General features: G+C 53.5%; 1 protein-coding gene across 1 annotated transcript in view; it reads right to left on the reverse strand.

The window, feature by feature from the left end:
• Positions 1-257: 257 nt before the first annotated feature.
• Fam53b (family with sequence similarity 53 member B) overlaps positions 258-19,373 on the reverse strand; it is a 78,981-nt gene continuing 59,865 nt past the window's right edge. The window contains exon 4 of the mRNA XM_046448772.2: positions 258-4,482. Coding sequence (XP_046304728.1) covers positions 4,114-4,482 — 369 coding nt within the window. The 3' untranslated portion in view covers positions 258-4,113. The remainder of the gene's footprint in view (positions 4,483-19,373) is intronic.

Genomic DNA, 19,373 nt, shown 5'->3' on the forward strand with positions numbered 1-19,373 from the left:
CTCCAAACATGCACACACACTTCTCTGGTGCTAGCCCACCAGAGAGCCTGCAGCCCTGCTCCACTAATTCTCCCACAGTGGTCCTGCACTGGGACCCCTCCTTGGCTGTGTGACAGATCCCAACTCTGAAGCGTGGAGGGAAGAGAAGGGAACAGCCCATGCCCTTGACAGCATGGAGCTAATGCTCCGTGGCAGAGGGAAGGAGGGCCTACCCGTTCTCCACACCCAAAAGAAACTACACAGCTGTGCCCAGGCAGTTGGGTATGAACCAGGAAGCTTTATTTACACAGTAAAAGTAACAAGCAAATTCCTGAGACTAGAGCGGCTCTAGTGCAAGACAGTTATGGCCTGCGCAGGGAGGACAGGCTGCGGTGGGTGGCGGTGGGGGACAGACCCAGCACCCTCTGCACACTGTGGCCTTGCCCCAGCAATCCACTGGTCGCCACACTTCCTGAAGCTCTGCAACACCAACACCGCGGGGCCGGTCGGGAAAAAGCACAACCCTAGCACAGACCAGATGCCACCTGTCACCCGAGCCCCGGACATCGCCCTCACGTACTGACATCACAATTCATTTGCCAACAAGACTATGCTAGAAGGTCAGACTATCCTACCTAGGCTACAAGAGCTCCATTTCAGTCTGTAATTTTTTTCAAAAAACATCTCTAAAGAGGCATGGTTTCCTCTGGCTGGCACCATGGAAGGGATGTGACTGCAGCATGGCTGAGGTGGGGTGTCACGCCATGGCCTGCACAAGGCCATGTGTGTGCCCTCCAGGGCTCCCCGAGCCCCGGCACCTGGCTGGATGGCACCATCCCAGGTGGTGATGTCACAGGCGGTCGTGGTTCAGCTGACCACCCCTGGCCACAGAGCACATGTGCCTTTAACCTTCGGCGGGAATGGGCGCAGGATCCTGGGGTGTGCGGACTGCTATGGAAGCTTGCCGGGACAGGCAGTGCCCTGAATGCACCTCAGCCACATCCGAGTGTGGAAAATCACCCCCCTCTGCATTAGGAGACCCTACTGGAAACTGGGGTTTGTTTTCTTTTTAATGTGACTTTTCCTTTATTGAAATTTTCTTTCAGCATACAAATTCACAAAACTTTGCTGCTACAAAAATTTTGTTGAAAAGTAAGGCTTTCTGAGGATGAAAATCCGTATGTATGGTCAGGACAAGCTCCCTGGGGACCTGCAGGCATCTGCCCATGGACTCTGGGCCAGGCTGCGGCCCACCACCTGCGAATAAGGCAAGAGGGTGTGCGGTCATGTAAACAGTGAGGCTGCAGCCCTGAACCCAGGCCTGGTGCCCAGGCAGACGGCAGCTCCTGTCAGTCCAGTGGCTTTTGCAGTGAGTGGGGTGTGCCACGTGACAGGAAGCCCCTCTTCCCACCAGCCTTGCTGGAGCCCAGCCCTGCTCTCATCCTTTGGGGCCTTCTGAGCAGGCAGGCAGCCGGGCACAGCCCACCTTCCAGGTCCTGCACTTCTTCTGCCTCTGTGTGGAGGCAGGAATCACACGCAGGCCTGATGAAGGTAAGGCTCCTGCTTCTGCTGCTGCTGGCCGGGGCCACCATGCTGGTGGGAGGGACACCCACTACCCTTGGGGACAACCACAGGGGGGCCAGATGGAGCCTCCCAGGTAAACCTCCCTCCCAAAAGCTCCAAGATAGAGAGTCTGGGGCCAGTGGAGTAGGGCACAGGAAAGGCCTTTGGGCTATGTAGCTGCTAAGAAAACAGGGGGGGCACCTTCTAGGTGGAGCCTGCTCTGCCCAATCATAGGCAACCACAATCCAACTGAAGGCCTTCCTTCAAGCAAGGACACCTGCCATCTCCTCCCCTAACTGCAGCTAACTGCTGCTATCATGAGCTTAGGCCAGGGGCTTTGGTAGGACAGAACAGTCAAGAGGGATGAGGAGACTGGAAAGGGCCAAACCCTATCCTGGGATAGGGTCATTTCTGCCTGGCAGTGCCCTGGAAGTGGCTTGGGGGGAGGTGGGAAGGATGAGGCTGTGACTCAGCAAACGCCACTGCTTGCCTTTCTGCCATCAGGCCTAGGGTAGGAGTAGGTAGGATGTGAGGACAGGCCACCCCCCTACAGCCTTATGACACACACTTGCCACCAGGTGCCTCCTGTCCTGGCCCTAAGGAAAGGCACCTGGGAGCCACTCCCTGACTTAACGTTGCCTGGCCCTTTGGGGGGGAAAGGAGTGGGAACCCTGCCTCTGCCTTCCACAGGAAGGGCGTGTTCCATGGTGGCCACCGTTGGTATGGCTACTCCAGATACTAGAACTTCCCATCCTGGACTTTCTGGGGACAGGAGGCTCTGGCATGTGCTCTCCTTGGTCTCTTGACAACTACCCACCACCTCTAGGGCTGCTCTGAGAAGACAGGGCCTCAAGGTTGGCCATATAGGGATCAGGCACGATGCCCTTGTCCACTGAGCCACGACTCTCTGGTTTGGCTTTCCAGCGCCTCCGGTAGGAGTGACAGTGAACCCCTCCCCCACACACACACACACTGCCCCACCCAGTGCCACCATTGCGCTGGCCAGCCTGAGACTGCCACAGGGTTCTGAGGGCCACTGGGGTAGGGGCTTCCTGCAAGCATCCTGTGGCTGATTTGATGCCAACTATACAACAGAATTTGAGCCACCACCCTTTGGATGTAAGTAAAAAGTGAAGGTTTAAACAAAGTTTCCCAAACAGGGTCTTTCTTTAGGAGAAAGGTGAGAACCATAGGACTCGACCTGCAGAAGTGAGGCATTCGCTCATCCACGAAGATGAGCAAAGGCAAAGTGACTACAAAAGTGCCCGGGATCGTGTCGGTGAACTCGCGAGAACATGTCAGCTATTTTTAGCCTTATGGGAAAATGAGCCACTTGCTCACAAGCCAGCCCACTTGCTCTTGTCTGCGAAAGATGCCAAGTTTGCTAAAAGCCAGATTCCCAGAGTGCAGAGCCTGTGGGGTCTGCAAGGCGGGCTAGGGAGCTGCCTGAGTGCAAATCCTTGGGGAGAGGTGCCGGGAGTGAGGAGCCACAAAGCAAGCGAAGCAAGCTGGGCCATGGCTGGGCCTGCCTTGGAGGGGCGGCACCCAGCCTGGGCTCCCACAGTGGACAGATGTCTTGAGGCGGGCAGTGCACATGGATTAAAGCCAGAGTGCCCATGAACACGTGAGAATGTGCTAGAAACACTGCAGGGGTTCACAGACCCCCCATCCCAGGCCCCACGGAATGGCCAGCTCGTAGCTCCTGACTCCTGAGGACACTTCTAAGAGGCCATGCTTGTGTCGTGTACCACTGCCCTCACCTGAACGAGGGAATGGGAGCCACGGGGAAGCCTGCCACTGCCAGCCGTGCCACGGCAGCCCCTGCGGCAGTGGAGTGCGGGGAGGCTCTCCAGGCCGCAGGTGGGGTGAGTGGGTGTGTCTTCTGGCCCACAGATCCACCATCCCCATCCAACGTGGATGGCCTCTAACAAGCACCCAGAGTTGTTCCCTGGCCTTGGGCATGAACATGGCTTCCCTGCTCGGGGGCCATACCAGCCCCCACATGTGGGATTAAGGCCAAGCGGCTCTGGTGTTTCTACAGGAGGGGGTGTCTCCCGAACCTTCCCGGACCTGGGGCGGGGAGACCTGGGAGAGAAGGCACGGAATAAACTGAGTGAAAGAAGCTGTGGGCCAACTCCCAGAGTGGACCTGAGTGAGGCCAAGAAGGACCAGGACATGGCCCAAGGGATCCTGGCCCCAGCCCACGCCTGGCTCCCAGCGTCCCCACCCAAGGGATGCAGCACGGGCCCAGCCCTGTCCAACACCCCCCAAGAAACAAGGCAGAAAAGACCAAACCAAAAAGCTGCTCCGTGGGGCTACAGCAGTCCCGTGGACCTGGTGGCTGACGTGCTCGACAGCTGGGGAGACTGACACGTCCCACTAGAGGCAGGGCCAGGTCACCTTCACAGAACGTGGGGAGGCGGTGGGCAATCTCCCTGGGACCCAACACCTCTCAGGAAGCTTTTGTCAGGCCCAGGAGCTGGGCTCCCCCTAAGAGTGTCCACCGAGCACCCAGAGGAGGGCCCATTGATTCTAAAGCACCCCCATCCTGGACCAGGGCCCAGGGCGCCCTCAGTTCTTCTCTATCTGCTCGATGTCCAACTCGCCATCCAGGGAGCAGAGGCTGTTCCTGGCAGCTCCGCGGTCCCTCCAGGCTGTGGCCAACTCCCCCTTTCTGTTGCAATCTTCATCCAGGGCACAGCCATCTGACTCCTCGCAAGACAGGTCCTCCTGGCAGGTTAGGTGATCGTCGAAGGAGTGGGGAGGAGGCTCAGGGACCGGGGTCCCAGCAGGGGTCCTGCCCCCTGGGCTGGAGGCTGAGGCGGAGAGCAGGGCGGTCCAGGACCGGGTGCTGCTGACATGGAGGGCGAAGGGGCTCTGGGGGCTGCAGTCCTCCATCCCCGTACTCAGGCAGCTGAGGCTGCTGAAGGTCTGACAGTTCTGTGGAGGGGCAGACACACAGGTTACTGAAGGGCTACACCCCTCCTGGAACCCAGGATCACATACCCGAGAAGCTGGGCTAAAACCTAGCTGGCACTTGGTCTGCCAGGCTACAGCAAAACCACTGGATCCTGGACTCATTCATGAAGACACAGCCCTGGTCAGTGAACACTCTGTGCTAATCAGGAAATGCAAGATTCAGCTCTTTCCCTATGTAACTGGCAAAAAGCAGAAACAAGATGGTACCCAGTTCCGCAGTGAAATAGGCACACTCATCACACTTCAGGTGTGGCCTCTCCAAAGGGGACCTGGCAGGAATGCACTTGAGTCCTTACCTGGCCACTTTACTTCAGTTGTCCCACCATACCTGGAACTGGTTCCAGGAACCCCTTATTAAATAATGTTGTATTTGTACAGAACCTGCACACATCCTCCCATGCTTAAAATCATCTCTAGATTACTTACAATGCCCATTGTACCGTAAATGCTGTGTAAATAGTTGTTCTACCGTATTGTTTAGGAAAAAATGACAAGAAGTTTGTACATGATCATTACAGATGTGATTATTTAAAACATATTTTTGGTCCAAGGTTGGTTGAATCTGAGGAAGCAGAACCCATAGATACAGAGGGGTGACTGAACTAGGATTTTTATCTTAAGACAACTACTTAAAACATGTGCAAAGACTCAGCAACAGTGCTGGATATTGAAGCCAAGGCCTTGAGCACCTAGGAGCACACTCTGCCACTGAGCCACACCCTCAGGCCTGACACGAATGCTTTTAGTCACTGCAAAATGAAAAAGAGAGTCATCCAAATCCCCTGCAAGGATGGTCAAGTAAAGTACACATTTTCAGACAGGAATACACTGTACAGCCGCCACACCAGACAGGGCAGGAGGGAACTTACTGACACATAGCCATGCTCATGGTGACAGGCCTACGTGACACAGCAACCTTACCGGGCCACACTGCTGCACACAGGGGCTGGAATTCCACCCCCCAGCTCCCATGGTCTATAGGGTGAGATAGGACCTTGACAGGATGAGCTGCTGTTATCAGAACCATCCAGGCATCTGTTTCTAGAGTTCTAGGCCCTGCCTGGAGGTGGAGATGCAGCATCTCTGGAGAGCAAGGGCCCTCCTGGCCTTACACAGGCACTGGGGCGGGGGTAAGCCACTTATCTGCTAGAGGAGGAGGGCCAGGCTCCAGGCTGCTTCTGCTCACCAGCTCATCTGAAAGACATGCGTGACAGTCCTTGCCTGTGTTGCAGGGCTCTTGGAGGCCTCAGAGAGGAAGTGTGGCTGCCCAAGAGCTCCCCTGCCACCAATACTGCCTCTGTGTGGGGTCAGCCTGAGGCCTGCCAGAGCAGTGGGTGCAGCCTGAGCATGAACTGAAGGGATAGGCCTGAGACTGCACAAGTGAGTACAGTTAAACACTGGCTTTCTTCTCCCTAGGGACAGATGCTTGGTCCAGCAGGAGAAGGGACAGAGGTGTGGCAGTGAAAAACATCCCCAGCTTAGCCCCAGATATTCCCAACAGGACCCACAGCCACAGGTCCCTTAGATGGAGTGCCACAGAACAGCTATGCACACACAGGTAAAGGAGAGGAACTGCAGGCTTTGGTATCTTCTTTGTACCCAGGGACTTGGAGTACCTGTCACTTCTTGTGCCACACACATGCCAATGCCAAGAGTACAGACCTGTCTCAAGGGCCCTGGTCCTTTTAAAGTCCAGTGTTTGTGTGTTTCTTTGAAATCAAGATGACCACCAGCTGTCACAGCAAACAAGCTGCTGGAGCATCTTGGCAGACAGAGAATAAAAGGCACTCCCCCTGGAGGAAGGCAGCTGCGCCTGCGGGGCTGCTCAGTGCTCCTCGAAGCTCAGAGGAAATAAGTCGGATGAGTTCACTTCTCTTGGAATCTTTCGATAAATGGGAAAGGTAAAAGAAGAGGTTCTGGGGGCTCAGCACTGGATCTAGGAGAGAGGGGCTGGATTGCCAGCTGCAAGCCCCTGGAAACCGATGCAGCCTCCGTGTGCAAAGCACATTCATTCCCCTCCACAGTGACACTTCCAGGTCAAGAAAACCTGACACCTGGCAGAGCGGAGGCTTCACACGCCTGTGAAGGAAGGATCTCTCTTGGCCAGCCTGAGCAGGACAGGGCCCAGCCTGAACAGTCTCAACCCACGTGACCTTGGCCTTGCTGAGCCAAGCTGCCTGGCTGGAGGAAGCCCTGGAGTAGGGCCAGGATCAGTCAAGGGCGCAGGAGCCCAGGGAGCCAGACCAGCTCTTTCCCATCCCAGGCTGAGCAAGAATAAACATCAACAATATCCAGTCCAGGCCCGAGTGTCTTTAGTGACCTGCTATGGGTGACACGGCTCTGACACCACCATGGGTCTCACCATGTCTTTTCAGCGTGCGGATGCCTAAACACACGCCCTGTTCTCCACAAGATGGAATGTAGACAAGGCAGGCCGTGGGCAAACCTGACAGAGATAGCTCCACGCTCAGCACTGGCTCCACCCTCCCCACCTCCTGCCTGTCTTGTCCAGCAACCCCCTGAGAAGCAGCGGCATGTCCTGACTTTATGCATGTGGTCTGAACGTGTGTTCCACATCCTCACTTTGATGCCTCATCCTCATGCACAACATGAAGATGCAGGGCCTTGGGAGTGAGGGTCACAAGGGTGGCACCCTCATGAGTGGGATCAGGACTCTGATAAAAGAGACACGTGGGAGCTCATGGGTCCCTCTGCCATCTGAGAGCATGGCACCTCCCCACACTTGTAGTCACAATCATGGATTTCCTGGCTTCTAGAACTAAAGGAAGAATTTTCCCTTGTTCTTCAGTTCCTTGCTCTCGTCTTGTTAGAGCAGCCTGAAACGACTAAGACCCATGTCAGTACTGGCCACAGCACACAGGAGGGTGCTAGGGACCCCTTTTTGATGGACCTGGAGAAGGCCGAGTTCAGACAGGCTGTTATAGATGCAGACTTCACCCCACATGGCACCCCGGCTTCAGACAAATCTCTCCAGCCTCTGAGCTATGGCCTGTCTGAATTCAGATACGGGTAGCCAAGGACATCCAGGGCCACCCTTGCCCTAGCTATCTGAAATAATGGGCCCTTTTTGCTCTGCAGCAGGATGAGAAGTCATAAGGTTAAGGTGGCGAGTCCTGTCACAAACACCATGGGATATATGCCTCCCCCCACACCAATATTCCTCAAAGGTACCTGTCCCTCGGCCGCAAAGCCAGGTGTCACTTTGAAAAATCTGTTGACGCAAAGCTCAGCCATTACAGCCACACCAAGCTCCACCACTGGTTGCCCCACCTGGTAGCCTGTCCCACCAGTTAGGGAGGTATGTGACTGCTGCAGTGGCACAGTGTACGTGCTGCCCAGAACCCCATTCCCAGGGAGCCCACACTGACAGACACCAGAGCACACTCACACCCAGGTTTGCAGCCACCTGGGCCCACTACGTCCCCAGGCAGGGCCCACCCAGCCTCCCAAGAAGCTTAGCCTGTTCCCATGAAGCTGCATGAGCCTGATGGAGGCCCAGAGGCCTCAAAAATGTTTGGGGTAAGTTCAAAGTGCCACATGAACACATCATTCCAAGGTGAAATTGCTGCTCTGGGATAAAATGTCACTCACCTGCCAACCCCTGTTCTCTTGAGGCCCAGCCTGGCCCAGGAACAGTCCATCTACTAGGGCACAGGCCTGCCCAGATCTCAAAACCCAGTGAGAACAGTCCGTGTGGCCTCAGATGAGTGGCCAGAGACCTTAACCCCCCTTTTTGCAAAAGGCAGAAAACAGCAGCCTGCTGGAGGGGTGACTTTGGAATGAAGGCCCTGTGAGCTGACCTTTCCACTAGACCCACCAGAGCTTGACCTTAACCAGCCAGGACAGAGACCAGGGCCACTCCTGCTGCCCTAGCCTGGCTCTCCAGTTCAGCCTACCCAACTCCGTCTCCTCTGGGCTTCCCAACCCTTCTCTGGGGAACTTTTTTGAGCAGATACTTGTTGTGCAATACCCCTTCTGCTCCTGGCTGGGCCCTGGGACAGACAGAGGTGTCCTGGGCCTTATTTCCAGGTGCAAGTTGAACCCGCTTCTTAGGAAACACATTAACTCAGCAGATACTTGGCTCTCTGTTGCAGCTGGTACAGAGTCACCTGCCCTGCTGAGCCTCAGGACCATGGAGCAGGCATGTCAGTGGGACTCTAGAAGGACCTTCTGAGCTGCAAAAGCATGTTTCCTAAGTAGGGACCCAGAGGGGCAAGGTCTGGGTGGGGCAGGGAAGAACAGCAGAGCTCCTTCAGGGAATGATGGCTGGGTGCCGAGAGGCTCCCAAACCTAAGATTCTTATCTTTATACACAGTATCAGGTGTCCAAGGGCAAGGGCAGGCTGGCTGGTCAGTGACATGTCTGAGCATGCAGCACAGCTCCCCCTGGGTTTTGGTTTCACGTGGAGGGCTGGAGGAGGAGGGCTGGAGGAGGAGGGCTGGAGGAGGAGGGCAGGGAGCATAAATTCTATCAGAAGCAGGACTGTCATCCCTGGCCTAGCTGCTTCCAGAATTTGTTTCGGAAACAAAGCAAATGAGTGGTAAATCAGGGGCTGCTGGATCCCCTCATCCACAGAAGCCCCAACTCACTAGGCCATGAGTGATGGTGCTGGGTCCACAGCTATCCCTTCCAGAAGTGTTCTGGGCTGCCCCTATAGGGGCAGCCCTGGTCCATGACCAGTCAGGGTGCACATGCTGCCCTTCACTGTGGGCAGGATCACATCCCAGGTGCCAGCCACACTCCCAGGCACCAGGCTGAGGCCCACCTTCTGCTGTGCTCGCCTCTCTGCTTGGCTTCACCCCCGCCCCCGTGGGCACCCCTGCCATCCCTCTGGGCTTCTCCCCAGAGCCTCCCTCCCTCCATCTCTTGCCCAACAATCCCTGGCTCAGGCTCTGCTCCTAGGAACCCTGCCGCCTGCCGAAGGCAGCAGTCAAGGTGCTCCACGTGCTAATGTAAGGCCTGCATCTCCCTGCTTGCCAGTGCTACTGTTCTTTTGAGGACAGAATACTTAGCCCTGGGCAGAGACCGACCACTGGGCTCTGTCAGGAGTCCAGTTGTTCACACATGTTGCTGGGGACACCATTCTTTCGGAACAGTGCCCACGTGAGACTTCCTCTCGGCCTCTGTGACAGATGTGTCTCCCAGGCAAGTGCGTACTCCCCTCTCTCAGACCAGGAGTGCCAGCCCCTCTGCAGCGCTGCTCTTCAAGGCTGGCACATTCGCAGCTCTTTTCAATCCATCTCTTTTCTTAATCCAACCTCAGGGACTATTTTGTCATGTAGGTCTTAAGCAGGGCATCGACAGACCCAGCCCACAAGGCAGGGTGTGAGCCTGGCCCTAGCTGGCCTTGTCGTTGCCCTGCTGGACACTGCTGGGCCCGAGGCTCTGCCTGAGCACAGGCATTTCTTCCCCAAACAGACACACACACGAGAACAGAACTGTCCAAATGTCGAGAAAATACGAGGCCCTGAGAATGGATGGCCAACAGCCTGGAAACGTTCTCAGGCTCATCCGCGCTGGGCTGGCACGGAAACAGGCAAGACAGCGAGGCATGTGGTTTCCTGGGGTGTTTTTTCAAAAACTATCTCAGAAAAGAAAGAAAGGCATGTGCATACTTTTGGCCTATCTTTAACCCATCTTTGGTAAATCTGAATTTTGCAGGAAGGCTGTACTGTCCCACAGGAAGCTACCGCCCCCCACCCCCTGGGGCCAGAGGGTCAGGTGGCGGGCTTTGCTCCAAGGCTGCCTTCCCTGCCCCCTGTGGGTCTGGGGTCAGGTGCTGGAGAGCACAGCAGCCCTTCTCCTGTGCTGCGGGCCCTGCCTTCTGGGCAGCTGATTTCACTACTTCCTGTGTTGGGAGGTCGGCTGTTTGCTAGAATCTGTGTTGGTGCCCACTCTTTAAAAGGGGCAGCATGCTCAGCCCATCTCTGGGCAGTGTCATCTCTGGGCCCTGCTGAGCCTGGACTGCCTCCTCAGCCTCAGAAATGAGGGAAATACTGGCTGCAAAACCCAGATGGGGGAAGCCCTGAAGATAGGAAATAAAGTCCTGGGGGTTTGGAGGCCTCTTGGGCCTAGGCAGCACCATCACTCTGGCACTGAATATCCCAGGTTCTTCCAGATCACAGGTTCTAGAAGCAATGGCCCACTGGGAACAATAAATACCTGCCAGGCAGAAGGTACTGGGGGGGGGGGGGCGGGGGGTCCCTACCTTCCTTCTTTGCTTCCTCGACTCAATTCTGCAGAGGCCATCACCTGTTCACCAAGCACCTGCCATGGGCGGAAAGACTGTGGCCACTCCTCCTAGATGCCAGACAAGTGGGGGACAGACTATAGAGAGACTGTCTCAGCGTAGGCTGTTCAGGCTCATAGGGCAGGGACATTTGTCTCTTTTTACAGAAAAGGGAAAAGGCTCAGGAGAAGTAGTGAGGCTTGAAATCTCCAACATCACCTCCGGGTATACAGGTCTAGGTAGTTTCAGAAGAGGGATGCCACCCTGAGAGTCACGCTGAGAGGAGACACCAGTTTGGGGTTCCCCTCCAGGACTCCCCCTTGGCTGCCCCTGCTCTTTTGGCCCTCCTGGGCTGCTGTGATGCTCGGGTGCACCCTCCCTGCCGTGTTCTCTGGGCAGGAACCCTGCCTCTGGTAACTCTGGAGGCCTTGGGTCCAACTGGAGACAAGGACTATAAGGAAAATGACCCATGGCCTCAAGAGGCCAGGGTTGTCATTTTGGGAGACATTCCCAGGCACAGGCACCCAACAACCTGGGCATCCAAAGACCAGACCAAGGACTAAAAGGCCAGGCTGCCACCTCCTGTGCCAGACCCAGGAGGGTAACGTTTGGGTTCCAGAAGACCCTCCACTGTCACCAGCCATCCCTGTTCTTCATAATAGGGACCTCAAAAAGCAAACTAGCTGGCTTAGACAGGTGTCAGCGGTCATTGGAGTGACCTGGACCAAACCTTTGTGACGGGCCCCCAGCCACCTCATTGCCCTCCACATGTGCTCTAGCACCTTCTCTGACACGTGAACTCCCCTCTTCGGCCAGCCCTGCCGGCAGCCCAGTCCATGTCCCCTTGTTCACTGGCAGACTCCTTCCCAACCTCCAAACCCAACTGCCCATCTTTCCCGTTGGAAGCAGCCTCCAGGTCCCCATTAGGCATGTAAGGAGCCCTGACCGTGTACCCGCTGCCCAACTCAGGACTTGTTCACAGCGGGGCTCCTGTGGCCTGCACCCCAGGATGCTGTGCTAGTGCCCACGTCAGGCCTAGAATGGCAGATGGCTCAGTCCAAGCACCAAGGATGTGAGGCCCATGCAAAAGGCCTCCCGGAGTGTGGCGATTGTTTCTGCGGAGCGCATTCTGGCCGCAAACACACAGCACGGGGCTTGCGCAATCTCTTTGCTTGCCACTTGGTGTGAAGAGAATTCTTTGCCTAACAAAAATCAAAGGACCTTTCCAAAGCACACAGGGCTCTGGCAGGGGGCCAAAGCTAATGCTCCTGAGCCCACAGTTCTCAGGGTAGAACCGGTCAGCAGGACACGGGTGGCTTCTGCAGTAGGGCTGGGGGCACAGAGGTGGTTCCAGCGCCCTCAGAGGGGATGGTGACCACTGGTTGGTGTTCAGCCACCTGGAGCTGGGTGTTCCACAAGCCACACAAAGAGGCAGGGCTGTTGAGAACTAGGGTCCCCTTGCCCCACTTCTGCAGCCCCACATCTCCATTCCAGATGCTGGCTTCCATGAAGGACATCAGAGAATGGGAATCCTTTGTGGAAAAGTGAGCAAATCACCACCTGGTTTAGTCATCTCATTTTGCAGATAGGCAGACTGAGGCCAAGGGAGAAGGACTTGTCTCAAATCTCACCGCTAGGAAATCAGATCTGTCAACTTCCTGGCCATGCTCAGGACAGCATGCAGCCCTCAGGCCGCAGACAGTAGTGGAAATGGCTGCACAGGCCTGGACTGCAATCCCAGCTTGCTAAGCTCGCTGGGACCCTGGCAGATCACTCAACTTCTGAGCCTTAGTTTCTCATTTGCACCAGGCTAATAAGAGCCCCTCCAGTAAAGCCACAGTCTCACCTATAGGATTGTGAGGGAGACCACGTGTGAAGTGTGCTGCTGGCCTGAGCTCCCGCCTTCCCACTCACCACCTCCCCTCTACACAGGGCTCGGAGGGCACCCAGCAGCGCACAGCAAAGAGGTCCAGGAGCCTGGCTTTGGGTATAGAATCTAATCTCAACTGCCCTAGTTTCTAACAAAAACCTACTTTCAAGAGCAAGAAGACAGGCCAGCAACACAAAAGATAAAATATCTAGGAATACATCTATAAGAATTCACAAAACTAATAAAAGAAAATCCTACAGAACAGCAAGGGAGGAGTATACACACACACACACACACACACACACACACATCCTGGGTAAAAGATGGGAAATTCTGTCTGGAAAAGGAATGAATTCTGAAATCCAAGCCCAACCAAAAATGTCAACAGCACTTCCAACCCCAGTGGTCTTAAGACAAGTTGCTTTAAGTTTTTAATAGAAAAATAAACAAGTGAGATTGGTCAGGAAAGTTCTATGAAGAACAATAAAGAAAGACTAACCTTAGAAGAGTAGCCTATAACCATATAACATGTTAAAACCTATTATGAACTCTCAATAGTTAAGTGTATATTAGTACTTGTGTACATAAAGAGGCTTATGAAATAAAAGAGAATGCGCTAAAACAGACCCAAATCACTTCATAAAAGCATAAAGGTGGACTATCAAAGGAGAGAGGAAAAGAAAGAATTTTCAGTAGAAGGCAATGCCACAAATAGGTAGAAAAAAACGTTGGCTCCTTTTTTGGTCTTTATACCATTTACAGAATAAACTCCATACAGACCAAAGACCACAATAAAAAACCATAAAGGAACCAGAAGGCAACAGGAGAATTCCTTAAGTTCTTGGGGTAGAAAAGCCTGTTTAAAACTCAAAATCCAGAGCCATAAAAGAAATAATTAATAAATTTGATAAAAACATATACATGTCAAAAGATGCCAAAAGCACACTGGTGTAGTCACTGTGGATAACAGCAGGGCAGGTTCTCAAAATGCTGAACTCGGTTACCACGAGACCCATGTGTGTGCCTGAGAGAAATGGAAACATATGCCCATTTGTACACAAACATTCCTGGCGGTACTATTCATATCAAAGGATAGAAAACCCCAAAGGCCATTATCAATTGGTGAGCAGATAAATAAAATGTGGTATTATCTGGTCACAGAAAGGGATGCCATACTGACACGTCACAGCACTGACGACTCTTGAAAGCATCATGCAAAGTGAAAGACGCCAACACAAAGGCCACATATTGTGATTCCATTTATATGACATTCCAGAATAAAGAAATCCATAGACAGAAAGCAGACCAGTGGTTGCCAGGGGCAGGGGAATGACTGCCAATGGGTACAGGGCTGCTTTGGGGGTGATAAAATGTTCTGAAACTGACCGTGGTGATTGCAGTACAGCCTTATAAATATCCCACAAACCACTCAATTGTGCTCTTTAAATGGGTGGATTGTGTGGTGTATGGACCATACCTCAATAAAGCCCAAGAATGCCAAAAGTAAGAGTCAGAAAACAAATAAAAAATTACAAGTAAATATCTGTAATTCACACCACAGGCAAAATTAATCTCCCTAATAAACAACTGAGAGGAAAAAGACCAATGGTTCCATTTGTTTTTTTAAAGGGCAAGTAAAGAGAAGACATAAATATATGAAAAGATACTTAACTGATCAGAAAAACACAAACTAAAAGGACAGAGAGAAACCCACTTTTACCTACCTGCTGGCAAAAACACAACGTCCGGCCAGCTCAGTTGAGGGGATGGCGGGAAACAGACCACTCAGATGGGCTGACCGATGCTCCTGCAATGTGGACCAGGCAAGATGACAAGCCTGTGACCTGGCAAACCCACAGGGGGACATACCCCACAAGGGGCATGACTGCCCATATCCAAAAGAACCACGGGCACTGCGGTTCACTGCTGAGGAGGACTGGCAACAGCAGGGGTAAGTGGGGCTGGGGCGACAGAGCCCTTCCTCCCACTACCAGCCTGCAGCCAGGAGAGAGGAGCAGCCCGTGACTGCCACAGAAACGCCCGCGTGTCACCGGGCAGGAAAGCAAGGCTCCGACAGGTACGGCAGCAAGCGATTTTTTGTATGTTAAAAAAAAGAGAGAACAAAAAACAATCCAAATTCCCCTTTGCTGAGATTTACATACAGGAAGGAATATGCTATAGTTGGGATCTTAATGTCTCCCAAGAGACCAGTGTAGAAGGCTTGGTCCCCAGTCTACGGCACTATGGGGGGGTGGCAGAACCTTTAGGAAGTAGGACCTAGTGGAAGGAAGTTAGGTTGTTGGGGCCCTGCTCTTAAAGGGGGTGTTGGGGCACTGGCCCCTTCCTGTTTCTGTCTTTTATGTTTTTTTTTTTTGGTACCAGGGATTGAACCCAGGGGCACTTAACCACTAAGCCTTTTTTTGTATTTTATTTAGAGACAGTCTAGCTGAGGTCCTCGCTAAATTGCTGATGCTGGTTTTGAACTCATGATCCTCTTGCCTCAGCCTCCCAAGCTGCTGGGATCACAGGTACGCGCCACGGCGCCCCGCTTCCTGTTTCTCTCTTTTGCTTCCTGGACAACACAAGGTGAGCAAACCTCTGCCACAGACTTCCACTAAGATGTACTGTGCTGATGCTACAGGCCCAAAGCAGCAAGACTAAGTAACCATGAGTCAAGTAAGTCTTTCCTTCTTACAAAAAGGTTATCTCGAGTATTTCTGTCATAGGGACAGAAAACTGACTAACACACAGAGTAAAAACCAAGTCATGAACCTGAGGCCGTGGGGGAAGTGAGATGGGGGTCAGGGTTTACTCCCGTGCTATTCCAATTTTCAAACATGTGATGTGCTATCCAAAAATAAAATACATGGACCTATGTGTGCAAACATTTATTTCAAAGAGGAGGGGACACACTAAGTCAGAAATGAGAAAAGGTTAAAATCTTCAAATGGTGACTTGTATTTTTCAAAAGAGAAGCCCTCACCCTATTTGCATATTAAGACTTTCTCGGGTTGGGGTTGTGGCTCAGCGGTAGAGAGCTCACCTAGAGTGTGTGAGGCCCTGGGTTCGATCCTCCACATCAGGTAAAAATAAATAAAATAAAGGTATTGTGTCCAACTACATCTAAAAAATAAATACAAAAAAAAAAAAAAAAGACTTTCTGATGTTTCTTTTCCACACTTCTCTTCTTTTTTCCTTATTGATAGGAACAAAGCTTTTGCATTTTTTTTAAATCACCCTCTGAAAAATTATGTAGGCAAAAAAATCCTACCAGTCCCAATCACCAAATTAAACCTGAGTTTCACACAAGCTTGGAAGAAGAAAGCGTTAGAAAGGGGCCAATCCCCGACTGGCAGTGGCCACACATGCAGACCTCTGTACCATGCGGTGGGCAGCCTCTGAAGATGGCTGTTGGGCTTTCACAGACCCCAGGAAGGGGGAATCCCTGGAAAGGAACCCCTTGCAGTTGTGGAGGGTCACAAGCTACTGCCACCCACCTGGAGCTGGTCTGGGGCTTCTTGCTCTAGGCAAGAACTGGAAGACCCCAGGACACACTGCCTTGCTTCATTTCAAGAAGCCAGTGTCCTCAGGGAAAGGAGGAGGCCGCTCCTGTCACAAATGGCTCCAGGAAGACCAGTCTCTGAGTAGCCTTGGTGGCTGCAGAAACACTTTGCACACACATTGTTGACACTAGGGCTAGATGGTATAATTATGGTGCAAGTGAAGATGGAACCCCAATTCCACCTGTCCTGTCTCTATACCTGGGAGATGAGATGCACAGGCCAAGTTCAAAGTGTCAGATTCAGCTAGATTTCCTTTCAACTTGGGGGGAGAGAACTCTTCTTTCCTCTCAACAATAAAATATAAATCATGAAGGAAAGGCAAACCCTGCAGATGCATAACTGTATAACTGATCTGCCCCAACAGGTCTCAGCTCAGAAAACTCCAGAAGCAACAGTCACCTCAACCCTTCACAGGCAGAACTTTCCAGCTGGCCAAGTGTTTCCCCTTCCACATGGGAGGTCCGATCAAACATGGAGTCTCAATACACCTCTGGGGGCGTTGAACAAACCTTGCTCCTCTCTGGGTCTTCATCTGCCCTCTACTGAGAGTGGTCCCCAGAGTCACCCTTATGGCCTCACAGCAGCCTGCAGGTAGTGGGAGGCAAACAAACAGGCTCCTAGGGCAGCTGGTTTCTGGCTCTAGGCTACCTTGTACTAGGTGTGGCCTGGGAAAGTCCTGCCTGCTCTGGGCTCAATTCCATAGTAAGAGAGTCGTGGGCATGAGGCTCAGGTGGCCCCACCCTGCCCTGAGAGGCTGCTACATGGAGACCAGCTGTGATGAGATTTGAGGCCTAGCAACAAATCCAAATTGGATCTGTGCCACTGGCAGTCATGGCACTAAGCGGCCATCTTCAGGCCAGATTCTATCTTGAGCTCCAGACCCAATGGGTACATGTGTCCCGGCAGATGTCCCATGGGCCTCTAGCTCAGCGTGTCTCCAACCTGATCCAGCACCTTCCCCCAAGCCTTCAGAACAAGAGCAAATGCCTCACTGCAGGCCCACAGCCCATTCCTGCCTCACCACACACTCCCGACCCACGCAGCCTCCTCGGTTCACGATGAGCTCTCCCGTGGGTGCTCTCCTGGGTCAGGATCACCACACCCCACCCACAATAAACCTCTCTCCCCCTTGAGAAACTGCACATTTCACAGGCCAGCTGAAATGCCCAACCCTGCCCACAAAGCTTCCCTGATGCCTCTGCTCTGCAAAAGGAACCACACAACACAATCTGGCTGGAGGGCCCTGGAAAGCTCTGGCCCCTGCCTAAGGACCTCAGCCAGGGGGCTAGCCTCTACCAATGCCCAGAAGAACAGAGCAGGGTGATCGAACCAAAGGAAGGCTTAAAGTGATGCTCCACGTGGGATGAACCCCATGTCTAACACTGGGACTACAGTTTCCTCGCACATTATGCAATCCACGTTTCTCTTTCCCCATCTATAAAACAGAGAGATAAAATGGCCCTTCAGGGACTGTAAGAAGGCTAAAGTGAGATCACGAATGGTGCTTGGCTCACAGGGGTTTAAATACCACTTGACGGGGCCCAGCTACGCCAAGATGGCTCCAGACCCAATGGGTACATGTGTCCCGGCAGATATCCCATGGGCCTCTAGCTCAGCGTGTCTCCAAGATGGACGGCGAGTAGCCCCAGGTGGAAGCAGAACCAGGCACCTGCTCACCGCACTCACTGTCTCTGGGAGCAGAAACCCCCAGCATGCTGGGAGGGAGAGGCCATGCTTCCCTCTCTCACTGGCCACTGGAGGCCTGTGGGGGTAACCACAAGGCAACAGCCAGCCAGGCTCAGTGGGCATGTCCCAGTGTGCCCAGGCAGGGCAGATGGCTGTAGACATGCCCTCTGGCGGTGGGTGTGGCAGAACATTCCCGAGCACATTCTGCTTCTCTGGGCTCAGCTGGCTCCACCCACAGAGCCAGAGGTGAGAGGCAGAGGCAGAGCACTCGGGCCCTGGTGCCCTCTGAGTCCTGGAGGACCTGCTGTAAGATTCCCTTTCCTGGGCTTTATCTGCAGGTCAACAAAATACTCACTTAGCTATGGAGTGGAGTGTGGGGACACCCTAGACTCTTGCCCACCAGGCACCCTTCCTGGAGTGGCCTGCCCCCTCGCCTGGCTAAGTTCCCATTCTCCCACCCGATCCCACGGCCTGACCTGGAGGTCTCAGTGCAGCCAGCGCTCCTGCGCAGCTACAGGTGGAGTTCTACATTCTCAGCCAGGACCAGGCTAAATCCACGACAGACCCCAGCAGGAACTGGGGATACCAGGCGGCACCCAGAAGCCGTTTCCTTAAAGGGCACCAGAGGTGCCAGGAGATTCCCAAGAGGTTGCCAAGAATGGAGCTCCCTCAGCACTGGAGGTGGCCCAGGGCATGCTCTCTGCCTCTGCCCCCTCCAAATCATGATGGGAGTGGTGAGTCTGGCCCTGAGGATACCTACAGACCACACCACTTGGCAGAACATGGCCCCCACCTGGAGGCCCCATCACAGGCTCGGGAAGGGTTGGCCAGGGCGGGTCCTCATTGCTTTGACTTTCCCAGGGACACACCTCAACACAACTGTGAACTTCCTGACAGGCTTATATTTTCCCTTTCTATTTTTTCCCTTTTGTTCATTACTGTTTAAACTTTTGGCAGGATCTACAAACAGCACTCGAATCCCCAGGCATTTAGAAGGCCCAAGCAAGCTTGCCATCCAAAGTGGCACACATAAGACATTGCCTGGGGTGGGCCCTGGGTGGACCTCTCACCTCCATTCCTTCATCATGCACCCCATGGCAGGCCCCACCAGCTTCCCAACTTAGGCCCAGAGAAGTTGAGGTTGGTTTGGGCAAACTCCCAGCATGGGTCACTGTGTGGGCCATGCTCAAATCTGGATCTATTGCCTAAAGCATAGGTTTTAACCAGCCTCTTCACTCACTGTTAATACCAGGATTAAAGACAGCAGAAATTAAACCTCATTTTTACCTCCTAAGAGTTTTCAGCAACCCTCGCCCACTACTTGATAAAATTTCCAAGGCAAATGGCCCTTGAGCATCATCTCCCCAAAGACAGAGTGGCTCAAAGGAGCCTCCAGGCCACACCTCTGTACAGATGCAATCTCCAGCTTTCCTGCATGGTCTCAGGCCCTCTTCACCTCCCTGACACCCTACACATTCAGAGG

The sequence above is a fragment of the Marmota monax genome, unplaced genomic scaffold (genome assembly GCF_021218885.2).
Source record: "Marmota monax isolate L192 unplaced genomic scaffold, Marmota_monax_Labrador192_F-V1.1 WCK01_AAM20220418_F8-fsc00076, whole genome shotgun sequence".
NCBI lineage: Eukaryota > Metazoa > Chordata > Mammalia > Rodentia > Sciuridae > Marmota > Marmota monax.